Consider the following 21925-nt stretch of genomic DNA (forward strand, 5'->3'; position numbering starts at 1 on the left):
ATATTATAAAATATTAATTTTGAGTATTCATTGTTTCAACAATATAATATTAACCAAAATTATGTGTAGCATTTTAGTATGTTATAATTTACAACTGGAAAATATACAGGAATAAGCATATGAGGAAAATTCATTTCAAATTTCCAACAATCTTTATAAATTACCATTTTTTAATTTTATTTAATGTTTATCCATTTTTTTATACCCGTCCATATATTTATCTATACTTCTATAATTTGAAGTGTTTTTTTGGGACACTACGCCAGTACACTCACTCTTCACTCGTATTAAGGTGACTTCAGCACTTCACGACTGGGGAAAAGATGTAAAAGGCCAAAAAAAAAAATCTCCAACTTTAAATCTACGGTCTTGATCATTCCACGTAACCTCCTTAATATTCTTAATTTTATTTTTAATTAATATTTTTCAAAAAAAAAAAAAACAAAAAAGGCAGGGGGGCTCTCTCTACGGCATGTTTCCTCATCTCTCTCTCTCTCTCTCTCTCTTCTCATTTGCTCTCTTGCGAATTAAAAAAAAAAAAAATCAAAAGGCTTCTTCTTCTTCTTGCAAAATCTCTAGGGTTTTTCTCTCTCTCTCTCTCTCTTTATTAATTGTTCTCTCTCTAAACGAAGTCCCAAAATTTACCACGTCTCCAAGAAATCTCAGGTTCGTTCTTTCTTTATTTTCGTAATCGACTTCTTCTTTGTTATTTTCGTTCTGTTTTGGAATCTTAGTTGGATTTTCTTGCGGTTTCGAAACCCTAGGGTTTTGTTTGGTTGCTAAGAACTTAAGTAGGAATGGAATTAAAAATTTGAAATTTTGGAAACTGATATCTGCTCCGTTAAGAGTTTTGATATTAGGAGCAGTTGAGATTTTTTTTTTTAAATTTGGGTTAGTTTTAATTTAATTTATTTATATATATAATTTGTAAAATTAAATAATTTAAATTTTACTCTGTTTAGTTAGTTTTAATGAGAATTTTTCCTTTTTTATTCTCATAACCAAAAAGATTTATAGTTATAGAGATTTTTGTGAATGTTATTGAACAGTAGAGGAAATTCGTTAGGGCAATCAATAGACTTTACAGAATGCGCTTTGTAATTAGAGGAGGCCTTAACTTATTAGCTTTATGGAGAAAATGAAAGCTGTAGTTGAAAAATTTATTTTTAACTGGCTCCACTTGGTCACCACTGATTTATGAGTCTGATTACGTGGTCTGCGTGGGATTTAGAGGGGAGTGTAAACTAATCAAAGCTTGAAGATAGTGGAAAAAGAAGGCAACAATAATTGTGGAAATTTCATTTTTGGAAAATTTTGAGTTGCTGTGCTATAAAAAGTCTTGGTGTACCATGGTTGTGAACATAAATTTCTTTGAGACATTTGAAAATAGTCTATGGCAGAATTGGGGAAGTTTTCCCACTGGAGGTTTATATTATGGTGGGCTGGGACTGGGAGAATTAACGATTTTAGGGTTTATTGCCGTGGTAGGAATAAGGTTAGGGTTTGGAAATCAATGAGGGGATTGGATTAGTTGGGATTTTATCTCAAGAGAAAGATGAAACTTTAATTGGTGAATTGAGAGGTTTTGCTGGCGGGAATTGATATGAAAATATGAGGCAAGAATAAGGTTTCCAAAGTCACAAGAGAAGGAATGTGGTTAGGTGGCAAAAAAGGGAAGTAACTAAACAGTACTGTAGCAAGAGGGAAGAAAGGGAGGGAGGGAAAACTCAAATCACAAGATTTCTGAGAATTATCAATAACTGAATCTTTTTAAAATTTTAAAAAATTTTACCAAGATTGGCAATACAAAGAGATATATAGGCAAATCATCACTTGTCCTACTTGGATTAGGATTTCTAAAACCATTATGCTCAAGAATAAAACTCAACTGATGTAAACTAAATTCCATATGTAGGAACCAAGCATAAAATAAGACCCAATGGACCATGACTAAGGCGCATACTAGCAAACCAAAATACTGCCTGACATTTAACTGATAAATGATTATAACGACTGGATAACTGCTAAATACACTTTCCCTTGGACTAAAAAATTTCCTTGATGAAAAGCCTATGACCTATCTTTTGGCTTTGTAAGAAGATGAATTTTGTGCAACCAAGCTATTGGTGTGTGCTATCAAGAAAGTAACATTGTTGTTGTTACCTCAGATTTTCGTGGGCATATCATTCATGGTGAATTCTATGATTTGCTGTCGGTAAAGCTAAAGCATGGTAAAATGCAATAAAAAGTTTAATATGCTTGAAATGAGGATATATATGTACCATGGTCAAGTGCAATGAAGGAAATCATAAATTAAGAACTAAAGTTATTCTTGAAATGCCAGACTTGCATTACGGGGCTACCAGATGAGTAATTCACAATATAGCCATGGCGATTGCCGCTAAGAAAAATTAGAATGGTTGTTTTGATGCAGCTGGAGTTGCTATTTAACTAAAATGGCATGATGTGTATGGACTGTGAATGCTTGGGGTATGGGCTTTTAATAGAATTTAGTGGTTGGACTGAATGCCTATAGTGAACCCAATTATGTGGATCTTAGGCCTTCTTGTCATTTATTTGGCAGAGAGTTGATAGCTATTTTGTTGGATCCTGAGATTTTATAATGCAAGAATGAGGTGGCAAATTTAAGTGATGTAAAATGTTGGAGAAAGATTTGGCCTGAGTCATCAGAGAAATATCTCATATTTTGATGTCTCTAAACAAAATGTTAATTTTTCCTCTTGCATCAAATTTCCACGAAATGTAAAGAATTTTTTGTTTTATGCATTCTGGACTGATAGAAAGATCTCTTCAGTATAATGATAATTGTACTTTTTTTTTCCCTTTTTAATATAATTTCCTCTGCTACCTTGTCCCTTCCCTTCCCTTCCAAATTATAATGACTAAAAGGGTTTGCTGCAGGCTATGTAAAAGTTTGTTAAGCAGCAAGATGAGCAGTGATACTTTTGATGGCCAGATACTAACTGAGAAGCTGTCAAAACTCAACAATTCACAACAAAGCATTGAATGTATCCAACAGTTTCAAGCTTATTTGAAGGTTTCTATTAATAAAAATTGATGGGGGATGATTTCTTGTTTCCATTTGTGCTATATAAATACAGTGACGCTCTGATTATGGGATTCTAGTGTAATTCTAAAGTTCATAATTGAAGGAGAAAAAATTGTTTGTTTATCTTGTTTTGTTTCAGATAAGTATTTCTCAAACTGTATAAGTGTATAACTTGTAGATTTGATTGAGAATATATCTTATATCTTTTTCCCACATGAAGTAACCTGTGTATGTTTTCTTCAATTATGGGCTGTAAGCTGATGTGATGCTTTTAGATTTATCATGTCATGATATCCCTCATATGTACAACATGTGTTTGTTATTTTCTTACTTTGTGAGTTTGCTATGCATGAATCTTGTTTGTTGGGACTGCAGCAGCTGTTCTGTATAGAAACTTTTGCACATAATCATCATAACCTATTAAATTTTTGTAATTGCTTGTTCTGGTTGGATTTCAGCATTTTGCTTTCTACATTTTAAAGGTTTTTTTTACTAACTTTTATCACTCGCCTAGTGGCCTTTATTTCTTTACACTTTTGTTAATCTTGTTCTCTTAACCATGCGCATTTTTCAGGGATTTTTTCCTTAGTATATGATGCACATTTTTCTAGTGATTCTTTCTGCAGTGCTAGTGCTATACATATTTATGCTGCTTTTAGCTGTTTTTCTTTGGATCTCAGGCTGCCTAATTTAGATGGCTATCAATTGCTTCATTGGTGGTCTTTTGTTTTCCTCTGGGCAATCACTTTTAAGTATGACATAGATTTGAGTGGATGGCATGAAGTAGGTGACCTGTGCTTGTTTCGTTTCCAGCAGTCATCTTCCTTGAAATATATGTAGTGGACTACATTGGTTTCTTCCTATAACATCTTACCTGTTTGACTTCGATCTAACTTGATGAAATTAATTTTTGGAAATAATCTCAAATTAATCTTGGCTTGGCACATTTTCTTTCTCAAACCAGCACATTGATAATTGGAAAAAAAGTTGTTTCTTTTCATTATTATTTTTATGTTATTTTGCATTAGATTAGAAATGTGTTAGATTGTTTGGTATGTAGCTTTTTTAGGTTTAGTCCATAAGGTATTTATTTTATGAGTTTTGCTTTGGGGACATTATTTTTACTGTGGTTTGTAGGTCTTACACAATGTAATTAATCCTGTTTGGCCTTTTTGTTCTTGGTCCAAGAGAGGTTTGATTGTGAATTTATGTTGGCTTATATTTTCTTAAGTTTAATTTCTTGTGGGATTCAGAGCATTACTTCCTTAAGGTCTTAATGTGTGTTAAAATTGAAAGGAGAATGAGTTTATGTAAATTGTCAGCTGCTACTAATTTTCCTTTAAGATGTGTGATCTAACCATGATGCTGAGAGGCCTTTAGATGAGTGCTCTTGGAATTTCTTGGTGATTCTGATGTTATTGGCTGTTTGTTTTGCTGAGGACCTGCTATTGACATTATTGGTGATTTTTATATAAGTTTGAGTCTGTTCTTTGTTTTGCCTTCAATTTAATGTGATGTAATTAGATATTCTGCGTACATAGTGTAGTGGCCCTATATGTAGTAATGTAATATTTTGAAGTTGATTGATGCTTCAAAATTTTTTGACAAAATATTTTTCATTCAAGTGGTACGTATTTTGAGTTGTGATATTTGGCATATATTAAAGCTATCTGCAGTGTGAAATTCTCTCAACATAATTTTTTCACCAAATGGATAATCTACAGTGAGAAAGGATGGTTCTTGGATGACTTCTTTTGCACAAAAAAGTAGCACTATCTCTATACCTCCAGGAATTGATGTTAGCGTGCAATTCCTTAACATTGCTTCAGCGTTGTCTAGATGGTGTATTACTCACCGGAAGAAGGCAAAACAGATTGTTGAAACATGGGACAAATTGTTTAACTCTTCCCAGAAAGAACAGCGGGTTTCTTTTCTGTATTTGGCTAATGACATTTTGCAAAATAGCAGGCGAAAGGGAAGTGAATTTGTGAACGAATTCTGGAAAGTACTTCCTGGAGCTCTCAAACATGTGTATGAAAATGGTGATGAGTATGGAAAGAAAGCAGTAACCAGATTGGTAAGTTATTCAATTTTGAGCAGTCTTCTTTCTGTTGTTTGTGTCAAATTGATTTGCTACTTCAGGTTTTGACTACTGGTCCGATGCTATGTTAACATTTTTTATGGTTGCTTCCATCACTTTGCAAGAATTTAGGCTTGTATGTCAACATTGTTACTTTTGGTTAATTCAGCTCTCTTCATCTCTCTCTCTCTTTTGACGCAGGATGTATTGCTATGAATGCATATGCATCTGCAATTGTCTAGTGCTCTTTCATGTTGAATCCGTTTACGTAATACTGAATCTGGCTCTGGTAACTTAGTGTCATTCTTGCATGTTGTTTTCTTTTGCTTCGAAGTGGCCTTCTTTGGTTGTAAATGTAATAAATTTCAGTTATGTGCAATTAGATGTTAGATGATGGATTTTTAGCCTAAATGCAGTTTGTCAAAAAGTTGTATGTCTAATGCTGATTAATTCCACCGAAAGTAGGATTTGAATGTAGAATGTTTTCTTGGAAACACTTACAGAGTATACTCTCTCTCTCTCTCTCTCTCTCTCTGTCTCTGTCTCTCTCTTTCTCTTTCTGATTTGATGATAATGAGTTTGGGGTCTTTGTAGAACTGTTGTCATAATTTTGCTTCTGATTCTTGGTATTACTCATTGTTGCCTATCTTATTATCCTCTGTCCTTAAATGGTAGTGTTAAATTGTATCATGCTACGCCAATACTCTATGTAGACACACAAATAAAATTTGGGAACCTCGATGGCTCGATAGTTTGTTGGGTTTCTATTATTTTACTCTATTGTTGTTATGATTATCATTTATAAGTGAGTAATGTCATATTACATCTATTGATGGGGAAGAGTTGCTTTTATCAAAGCTTTTAGGTGCATGGTTTTCATATACTATTTTTGGTTTCATAGCCTGCAACTTACAGAAGTATAGGATGCTTATTCTTTTGTAGATATTTGTACTTGGGATGGCATCTCCTGGGTGTGTTTTAGCAGATTATTCTTTGTTTACCAAAAAATTATTGTAGTGTTCGTGCTGTTTAATTGATTGTTCTTACAGTGGTCCTATCATTTAATGAGTACTTTTTCCTTTTGTCCCCTCTGTTTTTTTTTTTGGGGTGGGGATAAATGTTTAGGTTGACATATGGGAAGAAAGGAAAGTTTTTGGTTCTCGAGGGCAGAATCTTAAAGATGAAATGCTTGGTAAGAATCCTCCCCCTCCTCCTCCCCCTTTATCAGTGAACAATGGAAAAAGCTCAAATCCTATCAAGATAGTCAAAAGGGATGCTCATGCAGTGAGAATTGTAAGAATTTATCTATTCAATTCTCCTTTCTCTTTTGGATCTATGTATTTGATTCTAGCCTTTTTGTTTGTATTCTTTTATGACATTAGACATTTTCTTGGCTTGTTCATTTGTGATTTTGTATATGGTTTTTTTTTCTCTTGGTCATCTTACCTTCAGAAATTGGCTGTTGGAGGTCTTCCAGAAAAGATACTAACTGCATATCAATCTGTACTTGAGGACAATCAAAACGAGGATACTGCTTTAAACAAGTGTAATGCTGCTGTACAACAGTTGAATAAAATTGGGGAAGGTGTTGAAAGTAGTTTAGCCCAAGGTATCAGTTCTGCTATGGGATTTAATGTTGTATGCTTACATTTCATTAAAATTTTATTCGCTGATAAAAAGAGATGTACTTTGTCTCTTCCTCTCTCTGTATAAATGTGTTTGTGTGTCTCGATTAATGCTAGTTTTGACATAGAGCTGTGCTTAAGAGTTCTAATGAAGCTTTTTTGAGTGTAATCTTTATCAAAATTTATTCACTATTAAAAAGAGATGCTGAAGCTGTAAAAACTAGAAAACAATGTTGAGTAATTATGATTGTGTCTGTCAAATACTTATTATTTTAGATTTATGAAAATAGAAATATATTCATCGGCCCAAAAATTTATCTTGGATTCTAATCCTTGAACAGAGTTTTCTTGGCAGGGTGAATTTTGACATTGTTAAGCTTTCAAACTGAGTTCACCAGTCGGTTGTAAAATATTTTGACAGGAGACTACTTCACATTTTCCTACTCATTGAGTCTATTTTTTTGTTATTTCTTTTTAGTTCCAAATATTGGAACCAGAACATATCCAATCAAGTCTAAGACCCTACGTAGGACCTGTTAGTTTCATAATTTCTCAGGTTGAAATCAGTAGACTGATCCCTTTATGCTGTTCTAAATTATTGACATATAAATATCAAAAGTTAAACAGCATAATTTGGGCTGCTTCTTCTCTTATATAGGTATATTTCTCATCTTGCTGATTGTGCTCTTAACTTCTCTCATATATATCAAAACATTTCCCTCTTTTAAAATGCCAGTGCAGTTAAAACCCTTGAGGCCACTTAAGGCTTCAAGCAGTGGTACTTGGTCCGATTCTAAGTGTTTGCTATTAGTTGTTAGCTTCTTTTGATTTTAAGATATATTGTCCTAGGAGATGTCTGTCACTGGTCCTAGCAGGATTGTATTTGATCATTTGTGGGATTGTGCCTGTGTCTTACCCTGATGGATTGGATAATGGAACATCAAAAGAATTGATGTTTAGTAGTTGAGGTAAGCTTTTCAAGAGTCATATAATTAGCTTTCTAAGGTTGTGACCATTTATTTCTCTCTACACTTTATACTGGTTTATGGTTGCCTTAGTTGAGTATTACAATGCATAATACTCCTGGATTGATCCAAATCAATCCAGCCAATGCACACACACAAAATCAAACTCCTAGAGAAATAACTTACAGGATTTGGGATGTATAATCAAGACCTGGGACGGGTCCGTCTTCTAAAATATGAATAAATTATGCAAATTTTTAATGACTTAGGATAAACACATTGAATCTGCAATGAAGTGGTAAAAGAAATTTGATACTTACCAACTGTTCTTATGATTGATTTTGGTACATGTATTTTAATAGAGAAAGTTTCTCTTTTATCAAATGAACTGTAATTCTCTATTTTTTCTGTTGTTCTAATATGCTTGTAGTGTATTTAGTGTCTCTGGTGCACCTGATCCAGATAGTGCTCCCTCTAATCAATTGATTCTTCAATTAAGAAGTGATGAAGTAGAACATATATTTGAACCTTTTTTTTCTTAGGAATTTTATTTTAAATGTGTGTTTCAAAACAATTTCATGGGATCTTTTGGTTGAGGTTTGTGAACTGCTGACTATTTATTTTGGTAAACTGAACTACTGTTTTATTAAAATAACTTGCTTTTAGTTTGGAGTTACTGTGTGTGTAGCAACTCTAAGTGTAGATATTTGATTTTGGTTAGGGAATCAGAATGGATCCGCGTTGCTGGAAGAGCTACAGCAGCAAGAAATTGCACTCCAGCAATGCATTGAACAACTTGAAAATGTAGAAACGATTAGGGCTACCCTGATTTTTCAACTTAAAGAAGCACTTCAGGAACAGGTATGATTTCATTACTATCATGTGTTCTTGAGTTGGCAATCACAGTTTGGAATCATTTGTCCTTGTTGAGCACTCACTAGTTTAAAGTTTTTCAGGAATCAAAGCTGGAGCTTATTCATAGTCAGCTGCAAGTAAGAATTACTGTCTTCCTAATTAATTTCTTTAGTTGATGTTTTGCAGCTTATGGACTTCGTAAATTCGTATGTTTTTGTCTGTTTAAATCCTTTTAAAAAGAAAAAGTTCTTTTGCAATTGTGACATGTATTTATGTTGGAAGGAATCTCAATATTGACTGGTGTCTTAGTAACAATTGGGAAACATTTTCTGTTGTAAGTTGGGAATGAAACTTAGTAGAAATTCATATCACGCGCACATGATTGATGGAGTTTGGCTTAAGGCATTCTACCTAAAACCAAGTTACATTTGGTGGAGAAGCCCTCTTGAATACAAGGTCCTAGGAAACGCCAAACTTAATTTATGTGAGATTTATCATTCCCTAAGGTTCCATCTGACATGTAGAGACAATTGTTTTATCACAAGGCAACCTTTACATTTAGGGATACTAGGTGTATTATAGTGTTGGATTAACAAATGGGGATAATTTAGCACCACTTGATACCTCGTCTAAATAGTAGAACCAATCGGTCTGTCACATTCCTACGTGAGGATATTGGGTGTAATTGTATCATAGAGTCACTAGGTTGGACCTATACTGATGCTATGCCAATTTGTGGGCATTTGCCTAAAATATATTGGCAATGGAGTTTATATTTCAGACATGAGTATTTGATATCAGAGATCCGTTGTGGTTATCGTTTATTATAGTCATAGTATCCTTATACTGTTTGATTGTCCTTTTGTTTGATGTAAATGCAACTTGTGAAGCATTTGCTACTTTTTCCAAGATGAAGTAGAACTATTGATGTTTCTGCAGGTTGCTCGTGGTCAGATTGAGCAAGCAAGCAATGTAAGGAAGAGGCTAACTTTACCTACCATGCCTGGCCATCTAAGTGCCGCAACTATTTCAACAGCAGAGGGTGCAATAGCGGTGGAACAGAACCTTCCTTCAGCTCAGCCAACTGGCACTCCACCTCATCCTCATCATGCACAACCTGTACTTTCCTTTGCACCTTCAATGACAACTGAAGAAGATAACAAGAAAGCAGCTGCTGCTGCCGTTGCTGCTAAGCTTGCTGCTTCAACATCTTCTGCTCAGATGCTTACCTCTGTGCTTTCGTCCCTTGTTGCAGAAGAAGCTGCTTCTATGAATGGCAGCTTAAAATCTGGTGGATTCACATCAGGATTATCAATGTTTCCTCCAGAAAAGCGTCCCAAACTTGAGAAACCAATGCCTGTATCAGATGCAAGCAACTCAGACGTAAGCAGCACAGCTTATTTTAGCCCACTACAGCAGCAAGCAATGACCAACATGCCACTTGCACCATCAACTAGTGTGCAACCGATGTCCCAAGGCAACCAGATCCAAGCTCCATTTGCTTCTGCTCCTCCTCCCCTGCCCCCTCCTCCTCTATCTCCTGCAAATCCACCAGCAAGTCAATATGTTCAGTCAACTGGAATGATGGTAGGGGTAATGCCTTATGGTTATGGAGCAAACACACTGCCACCTCCACCTCCTCTTCCCCCACATATAGCAATGAGTTTAGCTAGGCCACAATCCCAGCCTCTGCAGCAGCCGCAGTCTCAGTCTTTGCAGCAGCCACAATCCCAGCCTCAGCAGCAGCCAGCCACTGGAGGATTTTACCGGCCACCAGGGATCGGGTTTTATGGGCAAAATCCTCAGTCAACACCACCTGTACCTCGACAGTGAGCTGGTTTTGCTTGAAAAATCATATGATACTACAGGGTCATGAAAAGGGCACCTGGTATTGGATTGTAGGGCAAAGCCATTGACCGATACCACCACCACCACCGTACATCAACATTATAAGCCATAACCTGGAAATCATGAAGGCTGAGAGTGGCCATGTATAATGTAAATTAGTAGAGAATATTTAGGCATATGTTGTCTTAGACTTAAAATCGGAGCTTGACATGCCCTCATCATCCTCTCTCCCTTGACCCATTTGCTCTGCAACTTTTGTTTAGTACGACTACATGATAGCTCAATCATCGTAACCTGTATGTTGATGTGTACCAAAGTAGCCAGAAACTGCCCTTGGGGGCAGTGAAATCCCATGAAAACACCATTTTGGTAGTGTTACGTAACTACTAGAGGCTCTACACAAAGTTTTAATTTTGTCTCATTTTTAATTTATCTCCCACTTCAATTCAATTAGTATCTCTCTCCCTACGGTGTCGTTTGACCTATCGGGGCTGTCTAAAATCTGAACATGATTAGTGTTCGTTTATACTGATAAATCTAAATTCAAAATATGATTAGTGTTTTTAGTACTAATTAATATGGTAGCAAATTTCATTTTCTTCTACAGTAAAATCTGGTATTATTTTTGTTGCAATCAAAATTATTTTTATTTTAGTGGGAATGGCATTTTAGTTTTTTACCCAATTAATGATTGTCATTGAAAATTAAAATTATCATCAAAAACTCAAGTTATGCAAATAATTAACTCTTGAATTATAATTAGTTTTATGACTTCATCTCACTCTAAAATTTTAACTCTTCAATTAATTTTTTAATGGGCATTGAATTGTAGACCCGGGTATCCGGTTCCGGATCAGTTACAGAACTCATTTTACTTTCTTTTTCTTCTTCGGCCCCTAATTTGGCTTAAGCGTTAAGAAATAAGAAGGATTAGTATCTAAACCCTAATTAAATCGGATTTTGGAGTCTCTTTTATATTCTCTGCCCGGCCGAGCTCCAATAATATTATAATAAAATCAATCAATCCAGGTGGGAGAGAAAATATCAGAGACTCAAAATCGCAGAACCTTGTTGTCCATTTTTCTTAATGCTTTCTTAATTGCTAAACAAAACATTCAACTCTTATTACTATTATTTTATTTTGGGGTTTACGAGCTTTGCTTAGCTTCGAGGGTTTCCTCTCATTGCACATTAAGGCTTCCTCCAATTTCGATCTCCACAGCTCTCTTCAGCATTCCGGTCTGTCTTTTTTTTTTTCTCTCTTTTCCATTTTTTTTGCATTTCGGATTTTTTGAATTTATCAAATTGGTTTTTCTCTTTGTTCTGGAAAAATAATGATAATGGGGGGTTTTTCAGCGGGTTTTTGTTTATTTTATTTTATCTTATTAGTTTTCGTTACAAATTTGTACCTAATTTGAACTTTTCAGTGTAGTTTTGTGGCCAAAATTGGATTTTTTTTCATGAATTGTATTTATGGTTGCTTGTTTAACTATTTTTTAGTTTTTTTTTTTAAATTTTGCCTTTTTTTAGCAGTTTTGTATACAAATTTATGGCTAATTTGAAAATTTGAAGAGAATTTTGACACCAACCTTTCTTTTCTTAGTGCTAATTGAATTTCTGGGTACTTGCTTTTTTTTAATCTATTATTATAGGAGTTTGAGGGTATGGATATATTTATTTTTCACGTTGTTGGTTTTTTTATTAAATGTTTTTAGGGTTTAAGAAGTATTGGGTGCAAATTTTAAGCTGTAATTAATGAGGTCGGGTGCCTTGAGAAGGCGGCTACATCATGGGGATGTTGACGGCAGAAGGAATGAGAATTATGAGACATCGGGATTAGATGGTTTAGATGAACCTTTGTTAGGAAATCAGGATTACGATGAGAGACATTCTGAGGTGATTATATCATTGTTTATACTAAATATACTTTTGCATGAACGTGGGAAAGAGTATTGCAAATGTTAAATCTACTTTCTTTGATATGCTATAGGGGCAAAAGCTAGAGGAAATTTGGGATGAAGAGCGAAGGAAGGAACATTTACATTGGGCGTTTTTGTTCTCTAACTTGATCGCGCAATGGGCTCAATGGATAGGTGTGGCGTTTTAGTTTCATTGTTTATAATGCCTATAATTGCAGTTTCAATTGACTTTTGTTCTATTGATTCTTAGGTTGCTGGTTGCTAACTTTGAAAGTTAGAACATGGAGCTGGCTAGTTACTCTGTTGAGTATATTGTTGCACTAGATTGCCATTCGTATAATTTTGGTTATGGTAGAGTCTAGATTTGAGTATATTTATGCTGCTAGGGAAACTTTTAGCATGAGTTTTCTGACTGTTCCCTCAGAGTTTCCATGCATGTGACCAAGACTCACCTGATAAAAAGCACTGTTGCATGGATCCCTATCAATAAATGTAGTTATTAAAAACTAATGCCCCATTACAATCGGTTTTGGTCATTGGTGCTGTTTACTCATCACATGATTTTATAACTTTGCATTATTTGGTAATAATGGAGGATAATTGTGTTTATCGTAGAAAGAGAAGTGTGTACCCGCAAAAGTGAACAGTTATATGAGTAAAGAAATGAAACCAGAATGTTCCGGAATCAATTTATTCTAGTTTTTCCCTTGTTTGGTTCTTCATGTGAACTAAAAATGTTCCTAATTGGTGGCATTTTTTCATGGGATGACATAAGTGTATCCTGAAAGCCATTATCTGAAAAAAATGTTATCAATTCTTTGATTATAAATTTACAAGCTTTAGATAAGAAGTTTGATATACATTGAATTACCTGTTTTCTTGATTACTTGGCTTTCTGCTACAAAAGTAATGCTGTGTGGCTTATTACTTATTAAGTTCTTTGAGTTCTTTGGCATTTCTTGTAAGTGGTGAGAATTTTATTGCAGTTTCGTTTGCTGATAGTTCAATCTTTTCTTTTCTAGCAAACATTGTCCTTGGATCTGGATCATTTATTGCACAGCTTTTACATCTACCTTCTAACATCCAAAATGGACCAAGCCAGAAACTTCTTTTGCCTGCTCTTAGTCCTTTACAGGTAAAATTGGCATTTCTCTTTTTTCAATGTATTTTTCTGGAATTCAGTGAACTTTTTTTTTGGTGGGGTGTTTAACAGAGGCACTGATCTGATAATCAACATATGGTTTTTCCCCCTCTATTTTCATTTTGGTTATCTTTTTCCCTTATGGGCAAGGGAAAAGCATGTGTTTCCTAAGCCTTTTGAAAAGGAAGGTTTTATCAGTTTCTATATTAAGATCTGGAAGCATCTGTGACTCAAAACATCGTGTTTTGAGTATCTATACTAATTCCATAATATTAGATCTAATTATGTGAAAATTGATAAAATGTCATTGCGGCAGAAAGAGAATTTAGTAAGTATCATATGGTTAATCTTTTTATTATTTAATTGGGGAAAGGGGGATTCAAACTTTGTTTTTTAGGCAGAGATCATGTACCAACCAATGAGTCAATTGCTCGAGTGCATTATCTAGTTAATGTTGATTATTGTAAACCTAAATCAACCTTTAGGCCTAATACTTCGAGCCAGCTTGAGAGTTTGCTTTTAGCTATTACATTTTTTTTAAGCACTAGTTACTGCTGCATTGTAGAGGAAATGGCTGGAAAGTTGAGGATGTGCATCAATACAGGTTCTTGACAGATGCTGGATGTAAAAAAAGAAGTAAAGGAAAGCAAGTTCTTCATATTGAGTGGTAGTTGGAGTTTTGAAGTTGATTCCAAGAAGTAATAGAGTTTAGTAGGCAAATTGTCACAATTCTTAAGGTCACGTTTGGTACGAGGAAAGTGGGAGTACATTTTTTGTAATGTGTACAATTAAATTTCATTGCAGTGTTTGTTTTGCAATAAATTATTGCAATGTAAGATTGCAATGCAATTACATTATAACCAAGGATTGTAATGTGATTGTAGTCCAAAACCAATACAATCACATTGCATTGCACTTTGCAATGTTGTTAAAGATATTTTTACCTTTCAATTTTATTACTTTGTTAAAAGCATTTTGTAATGTTATAATTAAAATAAAAAATATCAAAATAAAATATATAATATAAGAATTAAAAATTAAAATAAAATAAAATATAAAAAATTAAAATTTATATAATATAGGTAAAAGAAATTAAAATAAAATATATAATATAAAAAATTATATTAAAAGATAAAAATAAAACATATAATATTATAATAAAAAATAAAGATAAAATATATGACATTAAAAATTTATTTAAGAGATGATATTATATAAAAATTAATAATAAAAAATACAAGTATATTAAACTTGTAATTTAAACAAATAAATGTAATTTTAAAAATTAACATTACATTCTCAGTAAAGTACTTGTAAATCAAAAGTTACAATGTTATCTTTTCTATTTTAATCATTATTTTGTTTGTATGCCAAATGCTGTAATGTTATTTTTCTTACAATCACATTACTTGTAATCTCATTGCATTGTAAAGTATCAAATGCCACCTAAGTGTTTAAGTTATTCAGCTGTTTGTCTTTTAGAAGGGCCACAGATCTTGCTGTCACTGACCATTATGTTTCACTTTTTATTGGTGATCTCTGTTGTCTTGATGTTTCATTTTGTGCCCTTGTAGGAAGAAAGGCTGAGAAATCTACAGCAAAGACTGGGAGTCCCCTTTGATGGATCTCGGCTGGAGCATCAAGTAGGTTTCGCTATTATCATAATGCCTGTGTATTTGTTAATCCTTACTTTTTAACTCTTTTCTACAAATTACAGTGTGCATGATGAAGAATTTGCCAATTTATACTTGGGCTGATGATATATTTTTTATTTTCATTTGACTTGCAGGATGCTCTTAAGCAGTTATGGAGATTGGCTTACCCTAATAGGGAGCTTCCATCTCTTAAGTCAGAGCTTTGGAAGGACATGGGTTGGCAAGGTCCAGACCCTTCAACAGATTTTCGGTATGCAAGATTTTGCCTGAAACTGGTTGTCTTGGTTGGGTTTTCTCTTCCTGATAATATTCTTTTTTATGTTATTTCGATTCTATTTGAAGGGGCGGAGGATTCATATCATTGGAGAATCTCATCTTTTTTGCCAAGCAATATCCAGTTTGTTACCTTTTGCTTACCTTGGATTAAGTTTTATTGTCTATGATAAGGAGCATTTGGGAACTGATCTACCTTTTATAACAAATCATTTCTTGTTTGTTATATTTTATTAATATGTACCAAAAAATTATTATCATCAACATTAATTATAGCAATGGTTAGTCAAACTCTGATTTGGTCTTTATTTTAATAGGAATCTTTCCAGAGGTTGTTGCACAAACAAGATGGAGCCCGAGCTGATTGGGAATATCCATTTGCTGTGGCTGGCATCAATATTTCTTTTATGTTAGTACAGATGTTGGAACTGCAAACAGGTAATGGAAATTCAGAACTGGTTGGATATTGAATGGTGTATGCCCATTGTAGTGCAAGTTCACTTTCAGGGGCTGAGATATGTTACTGGCATTACTTACACAAACGATGGCATTAACACTTCTACTGACTGGAAAAATGTTGTAGTTGTATCTTATGCTGAATAAAGATTCCATTAATTATCTGCTGTCTGTTTGGCTAATTTTGAATTTTAATATTGTAATTATGTTTGCCCTGCAGGAAAACCATCTTCTGTGGCTGGAATCCGATTTTTGGAACTACTTGGGGAAGATGAAATGGCATTCGACAATCTTTATTGTGTGGCCTTTCAGATGATGGATGCCCAATGGCTTGTGAAAAGGGCTTCATACATGCAATTCAATGTAAACTATTCTAACAAGTGATTTTATCCCCGTGTATCTTGATCTTTATATTTGTAAATCTATGATTTTCATTATTTTCGTTGTCATTTCTGCATAGTTCATTTTATTTTGCTTTTTCCAGGATGTTCTGAAGTCTACAAGAACACAGTTAGAGCGTGAGCTTGCACTTGAAGATATCTCGAGTGTGAAAGATTTACCAGCATACAATCTGTTGAGAAGGTAGCTATGGTTTTGGAATCCAAAACAGATGTTTCATCATTTACAGAATTGTTGTCATATATTCTTCCTTGAAAGATCTGTAATAAAGCAACGAAAATTATGTATTCATTATGAAAATCAAGTATAGTTCTTAAATGCAGTGACTACTCTGCTTCTTAGTTACATATTGTTGTAACTTGTGAAGTAGGCTAGATATTTGCATATACCCCATGATGTGAAGACTGAGATTTGTATTCCAAAAATCAAGCTTCAACAAATGGTATTTGTGGGCATTACATGAAATGCTTGTTAGGCCCCACTTCCCCTTCCTCCACCCCAAACCTAGAAAAGATGTTTTCTGGTTATTCCGTCAATCTCTCTTGATCTGGACAGCCATTAGATTCATCTGAAGACCTCAAGAACCACTTATTGAGTCGCTCTGATGCTCGTTTCACCTGAAAGCAAATGGTATTTGTTGATGTTAGATCTGCAGGGCTTTAAGTTCTTAACCAGATTGATGTGTTCGATTTACATAGGCTGAGTTTGGTTCAAGCTGGGCTGTTCTGAATTTTTGCAAATAAACTAACCAAAGCAAGTAAATGTAGTGAGTATATTGTGGGGAGTAATTTTAATATATGTAGGGATTTTCAATCTAATCATATGATAAGAAGTTTACGTGTATTTCTAAAACTATTCACCTGCTCTTCCCAATTAGTCCTCCAGGTAATGTAGCCAAGCACGGTCGTTTGAATCACAACACCAATTATCATCCCAATCCATAAGCCCTATGAAATCCAATGAAGAAAGTAGTTTTAGTGATAAAAAGAATTAAAATGATTTGAACTTAACCCAAGGGATAAGGTGTGATAAAGCTATGGAAGTGAAAGGAAAATATGTATAATGCTTTTATTGAAGGTAAAATAATAAAGAGGATTTGTCACCTTCAATTCCAAATGGGCAATATATCCAAGCACAACTCCCAATGGCACCCCGACGATATAATAGGAACAAATGTTAACATATGCAACTATACTTTGCCTGCCTGCACCTACAGCTCCCCCTGCATCAAAGATTAATATGAGAATGGAACTTTTGGCTCAGTCATGGTATACAAATTGAAATTGTTCTGTTTTTATGCTTTGCCTGATAAGACTGACTGAACACTGTTGAGCAAAACTGAGAAAGAAAGCAGGACAGAGAGGCCCGATACAGTTTCTACTACTTTCTCATCACTTGTGAACACGAAACCGAGTTGATGACCGAATATTAAGCAGAGAGCCCAGAAGAACAGTCCAATACTGATCGAAGTAACTATGATAACTTTCATGGAAAATTTTGCTGCGTTGGCATTTCCATTCCCCAATTCGTTTGATACCCGAACGCTGTAACGTGAAAAATCAGTGATGTATGAGTTTTGAAGGAAACTTGGCTCCCAGCTTGTGCTGCCTACCAGGCAAACATATAAGGGTAGAAGTTATGGAGACTCATTATATAATTAATAAAGCCATACCTTGCTGAAGCAAAGAAGCCAAGGCATAACATAAATTCCCAAGCTATGATGTTCAGACTGCAAAGCAAGTGTAATTAAGACTTTTGGGTTTTAAAATTCTGAATAAAAACATATAAATGCACTTTGTAAATTAAACTAACTGTTACCAGACGGAAAATGCAGAAATTGCAGTTGTAGCATTTTTCATATGCCCTGCCAGAAGGACTAGAACAGCATAATACCATAACTCTAAGCTGCAGCAGATGGAAAATGTTATTGGGGTGTGTTAAAACAGTTGTAAAACAAAAAGATATATATACAATGAGAAAGTTTTGAATCAAGTTAATTTACCAAAGCATCACTGCAGAGGATATGGAGAGCTTTAGAACAGGAAATAGATCAGTAAAGCAAGCAAAAGTGAATCCTTTCCATGTATCAGGACACCAACCACAAAAGATGTAGACAAACTCTCCAATTACCACAAACCAATTTGCTATAATCATTGAACTCATTGCGCCAGGAATCCCCAAATTTAGTTTGGTCACAAAGATCCATGACAAGAGCACATGAAGTACAAACGATATAGCAGAAATCCATCCGATAATCATGTTCTTAAGCTGTGCTTGTAAGTACTTTTGGATGGTTATATTAAAGAGAAAAGCATAGAGGACGGGGATGAACCATACAGAAATATATCCTGCTTGATTCGCTACATCTTCTTCTTCTCCAAGTAATTTGAGGAGTGGTGAAGCAAAGATGAATATTGGCAGCATAACGGTTTGAGCACCAAGGTTAATAATCCATGATCGTTGCAGGTAAATTCCCATCATATGGTATTGCTTTGCTCCAAATGCTTGCCCGCATAGCGTCTCAGGTGCGCTAGACATGCCCAACTACAACATACGGATCAAAAACAAGACAGAATCAGAATACCTTTGGAGTTTCAGACTATAGTTTTCAGGGCCTAATGTTAGAGACAGTAATTCTATAAATCTTACCAAAATTCCATAGGCAAACCGTACTGTAATGATTTGTATGAGGGAATAAGCTGCAAGCTCAACATTGCTAAGATGACCAATAAATGCTTGTGTAACAACAAACATTCCGAATGATGTCAACTTTGTTAGCATTGCAGGAAACGCGATCCTCCATAGCTTCCTCGATTCGGACCACACTCTCCCTTTTAATTCACCACTATTATCTTTCTCTGATCCAAGAAGCCTTTCATCCATGCTCTTGTTTCAGTTCTGTACGAGTAAGCAAAGATGAAGTTTTGGTTCTGTCCAAAGGTTGCTCCCAAGAGATGTACCCACAAGCTTTCCAGTAAGACCCCTCTCTTTCAACTAAAGTTGAACAAACAAAAGATGAAAGAAGAAAAGGGTATAAGAACAACAGACTGAAGCTGTTCAGGTCCCTGACATGACCCAAAAAATGGGAATTCTGTAAACAAACGTGCTGATCCACTTACCTAACGTTGCAATAGGGCACATGAACAGAAATAATCAAGAAGGAAACATTAATTGCATTGGAAAGCCCAAAAAGGAAAAAATCGTTTTACCTTCTAATTGTTTGTTCTTTTTGGTACTAAACACAGTGTCCGCCTGCAATCTGTCCTTGGGAGTAGACTATTAGCTAGGAACAAGTAACGCAATCTACACGTAAAAGAAATTATAAAGGGCAACTGACAACCATGGAAACAAGCGCATAGGCTACGTTTTCTGCCATCCACCTCCGGAAGAGTATCGGATTGCCAAAACTAGAGAAGAGAGAACAAAGAGGTATGCTGCAGGACGATGCAGTGCTGGTTCAGGATACAAAAAATATCTAACATATCTCAGTATTAGCTTAGACAAGTCTGCATGGAACAACTACCAGCTACAGCTGCAACAATTGACTGTTTGTAGAGATAATCTAAAACCTAACAACCTTTGACTTCCTACTCGTATGTAAAAGGATAAAAAAATGATGGTTAATTAGGATACAATTATATAAGGTAATTCCAATGCTAATTGGGCTTGGATTTCTCTTTGAATGAGGTAGTTGAGTTCGATTCATTCTTGTTTTAAGGAGTGTATTTAATTATTGAAGTTGGGATAAATTTAAATTCAAAGTCATTTTGGATACATAAAGTAATGTATACAAAAGATTGTATCGAAGCCAAACCTTAAAATTCCATTAGAGATGCCAAAAGCCAAGGGTCAAAAGGTGGCTAGTGTTATCAAGTGTTTGGACAATCATGACAAAAATAAAGGAATTAAGATGAATTTTATTAATTTTGAGATGTGCAACAAAGTCGATATTTATATATCTTACTTTATTTCCACACATATCTTCTGAAGTTAATATAACATGTGTCCCTTCCTTGCCTGGATATCTTCTGAAGTTGATATTCAATGAATCATTTCCTCCGGCTTTTAATTATGGGTCAAGGGTACAGTAAGGCTTTGGATACTAAATCTTCCTTATTTATCATTGCTTTTTGCAAAAGTGATTATCGTTTGTTATATATATATATATGGACCAAAGCCTTTCAAGAGGGGATCAATCTTACGGTGTTGAATAATCGCTATCTAAACTTAAGGTCAAGAATGATCAAATGTACTTCAAGTCTATCCACATGTGAACAATAATAAGGGATTGCTTTTATAGCAAGAGATATTATTTTATTTATAAATAATATTAATTTATTTATAATAAGAATATTGTTTCATTGTTGTATTTGTTAATGATGAAAATTGCGTGGGAGACACAGCCAAACCAAAGCTTGAGCTCTCAGAGGTACACCAACGAAGATTCATTTATGCATATTGTAGTATACAACTTGAATTAAAAAATTTAAATCGTTGGATTCTTGAATCTTTTAGTACTTTTTGAACTACAAAATTCAACCACATCACCATGATTATCGCATCCAAATCGAACCTTTCACTCTAAACTTAATTTATTGAAAAGATTAAGTTAAATTTTGAGCACATGGTAAGATCTGGTTGACTGAATCTAATATTTTTTGACCAAATCCAACAACAAGGTAATTGGATCTTATGCTTTTTGATTAAATCTAATCGCAAGGTGGTAAAGGTAAATAAAGAGATTTTTTTTTAAAAAAATAAAAATTTAAAAATAAAAAATTATAATTTATAAAACATAATAATTTTTAAATTTAATTAAAATAAAATTATTTAAAAAATATTATTATGTCATTAAATTAATAAAAATATGATTAACAAGGGTAGGGGCTGTTCATGGGCCAGGCCTTTTGAAAGTCAAAGCTTCAGCTTAGCCCCATTCTTTATTTATATCTTAATTTATTATTAAATAATAAAAATATTATGTTTAAATATATTTTAAAACTAAAATTAAACAAAAATATATATATTAGTAAACGTATTTGATATATCATTTTAATTGGACCATTAAAATTTAATACTCTGTTTATATAGGTAATGCATGTCAAATTTAAAACTATTCAAAAATATCTAATTATATAGCCTTTTAAATTATATAAAAAAATTATAACAAATGAAAATATGACGTAATTGCGGTGATTAAATATAAACATTAGCATGGCTTGAAAATTTATATACATGTGACGAAAGTGAATATAATATTAAATTTATTTATAATAGTTAATTTGATGAAATTTTAGATGAATTCTTTAATCATATTAAAAATATTATTGCTTATTGATGCATGGAATTTCAATTCATATATAAGTTCGCATTGGGCATTCATTTTCTTAAAAAATATTCCCATGAATAATGCTTGCAACAAAACAAATCGAATTCAAAGGATAAAGATTGTTTTGAGAGTGGGTGGATAGGATCATAATGAAAGTTTCTCACCCATGAATCTTGAGGGCTTTACTTTACTGCAGGAGACAAAGGAACAGTACATGTTCAGTGGGAACTCAAGATTTTGCAGACTTGTATTGCTTTTAATTCAGGAGGAATGATTGATCTTCGTCCCCATTAAAACCCATGGTTTTCAT

General features: G+C 34.1%; 3 protein-coding genes across 3 annotated transcripts; 2 read left to right on the plus strand and 1 right to left on the minus strand.

Annotated features, from left to right (window-relative positions):
• Window positions 1–467: 467 nt before the first annotated feature.
• On the plus strand, window positions 468–10871 carry LOC110415027 (uncharacterized). Its single transcript, XM_021426496.2, has 8 exons — window positions 468–666; window positions 2923–3029; window positions 4900–5147; window positions 6276–6443; window positions 6603–6759; window positions 8462–8601; window positions 8697–8732; window positions 9535–10871. Exons 1-8 carry the CDS (start codon window positions 473–475, stop codon window positions 10426–10428), a joined length of 1944 nt encoding a protein of 647 aa, XP_021282171.2. The 5' UTR covers window positions 468–472; the 3' UTR covers window positions 10429–10871.
• A 544-nt stretch (window positions 10872–11415) lies between these two features.
• On the plus strand, window positions 11416–16631 carry LOC110415018 (ELMO/CED-12 family protein). The gene is made up of 10 exons (XM_021426482.1): window positions 11416–11682; window positions 12159–12339; window positions 12434–12536; window positions 13385–13497; window positions 15078–15146; window positions 15293–15408; window positions 15501–15555; window positions 15749–15869; window positions 16108–16250; window positions 16372–16631. Exons 2-10 carry the CDS (start codon window positions 12199–12201, stop codon window positions 16471–16473), a joined length of 963 nt encoding a protein of 320 aa, XP_021282157.1. The 5' UTR covers window positions 11416–11682; window positions 12159–12198; the 3' UTR covers window positions 16474–16631.
• Window positions 16553–19801, minus strand: LOC110415017 (protein DETOXIFICATION 24-like). Its single transcript, XM_021426481.1, has 9 exons — window positions 19496–19801; window positions 18936–19280; window positions 18289–18830; window positions 18105–18191; window positions 17959–18015; window positions 17592–17830; window positions 17390–17508; window positions 17147–17233; window positions 16553–16903 (listed from the first exon to the last, which is right to left on the minus strand). The coding sequence occupies exons 2-9, from the start codon at window positions 19167–19169 to the stop codon at window positions 16811–16813; spliced, it is 1458 nt and encodes a 485-aa protein (XP_021282156.1). The 5' UTR covers window positions 19170–19280; window positions 19496–19801; the 3' UTR covers window positions 16553–16810.
• Window positions 19802–21925: the final 2124 nt, after the last annotated feature.

This window comes from Theobroma umbraticum, unplaced genomic scaffold (genome assembly GCF_002168275.2).
Source record: "Theobroma umbraticum cultivar Fairchild unplaced genomic scaffold, ASM216827v3 scaffold_147.0, whole genome shotgun sequence".
Taxonomy (NCBI): domain Eukaryota; kingdom Viridiplantae; phylum Streptophyta; class Magnoliopsida; order Malvales; family Malvaceae; genus Theobroma; species Theobroma umbraticum.

Bases quoted from the DNA above. Each gene is read 5' to 3' on its own strand.
- LOC110415017 (XM_021426481.1), bottom strand. From the start codon at position 19,169: ATGGATGAAAGGCTTCTTGGATCAGAGAAAGATAATAGTGGTGAATTA. The intron at 18,192-18,288 runs GTAAATTAACTT...CATCTGCTGCAG, and splicing joins TCCTCTGCAGTGATGCTTTG to CTTAGAGTTATGGTATTATG. The intron at 16,904-17,146 runs GTGAATAGTTTT...ATTTGCTTTCAG, and splicing joins GGACTAATTGGGAAGAGCAG to GTGAAACGAGCATCAGAGCG.
- LOC110415018 (XM_021426482.1), top strand. From the start codon at position 12,199: ATGAGGTCGGGTGCCTTGAGAAGGCGGCTACATCATGGGGATGTTGAC. The intron at 13,498-15,077 runs GTAAAATTGGCA...GTGCCCTTGTAG, and splicing joins CTGCTCTTAGTCCTTTACAG to GAAGAAAGGCTGAGAAATCT. The intron at 15,409-15,500 runs GTATGCAAGATT...TTCTATTTGAAG, and splicing joins GACCCTTCAACAGATTTTCG to GGGCGGAGGATTCATATCAT.
- LOC110415027 (XM_021426496.2), top strand. From the start codon at position 473: ATGTTTCCTCATCTCTCTCTCTCTCTCTCTCTCTTCTCATTTGCTCTC. The intron at 3,030-4,899 runs GTATCCAACAGT...ACATTGCTTCAG, and splicing joins TTCACAACAAAGCATTGAAT to CGTTGTCTAGATGGTGTATT. The intron at 8,733-9,534 runs GTAAGAATTACT...ATGTTTCTGCAG, and splicing joins TTATTCATAGTCAGCTGCAA to GTTGCTCGTGGTCAGATTGA.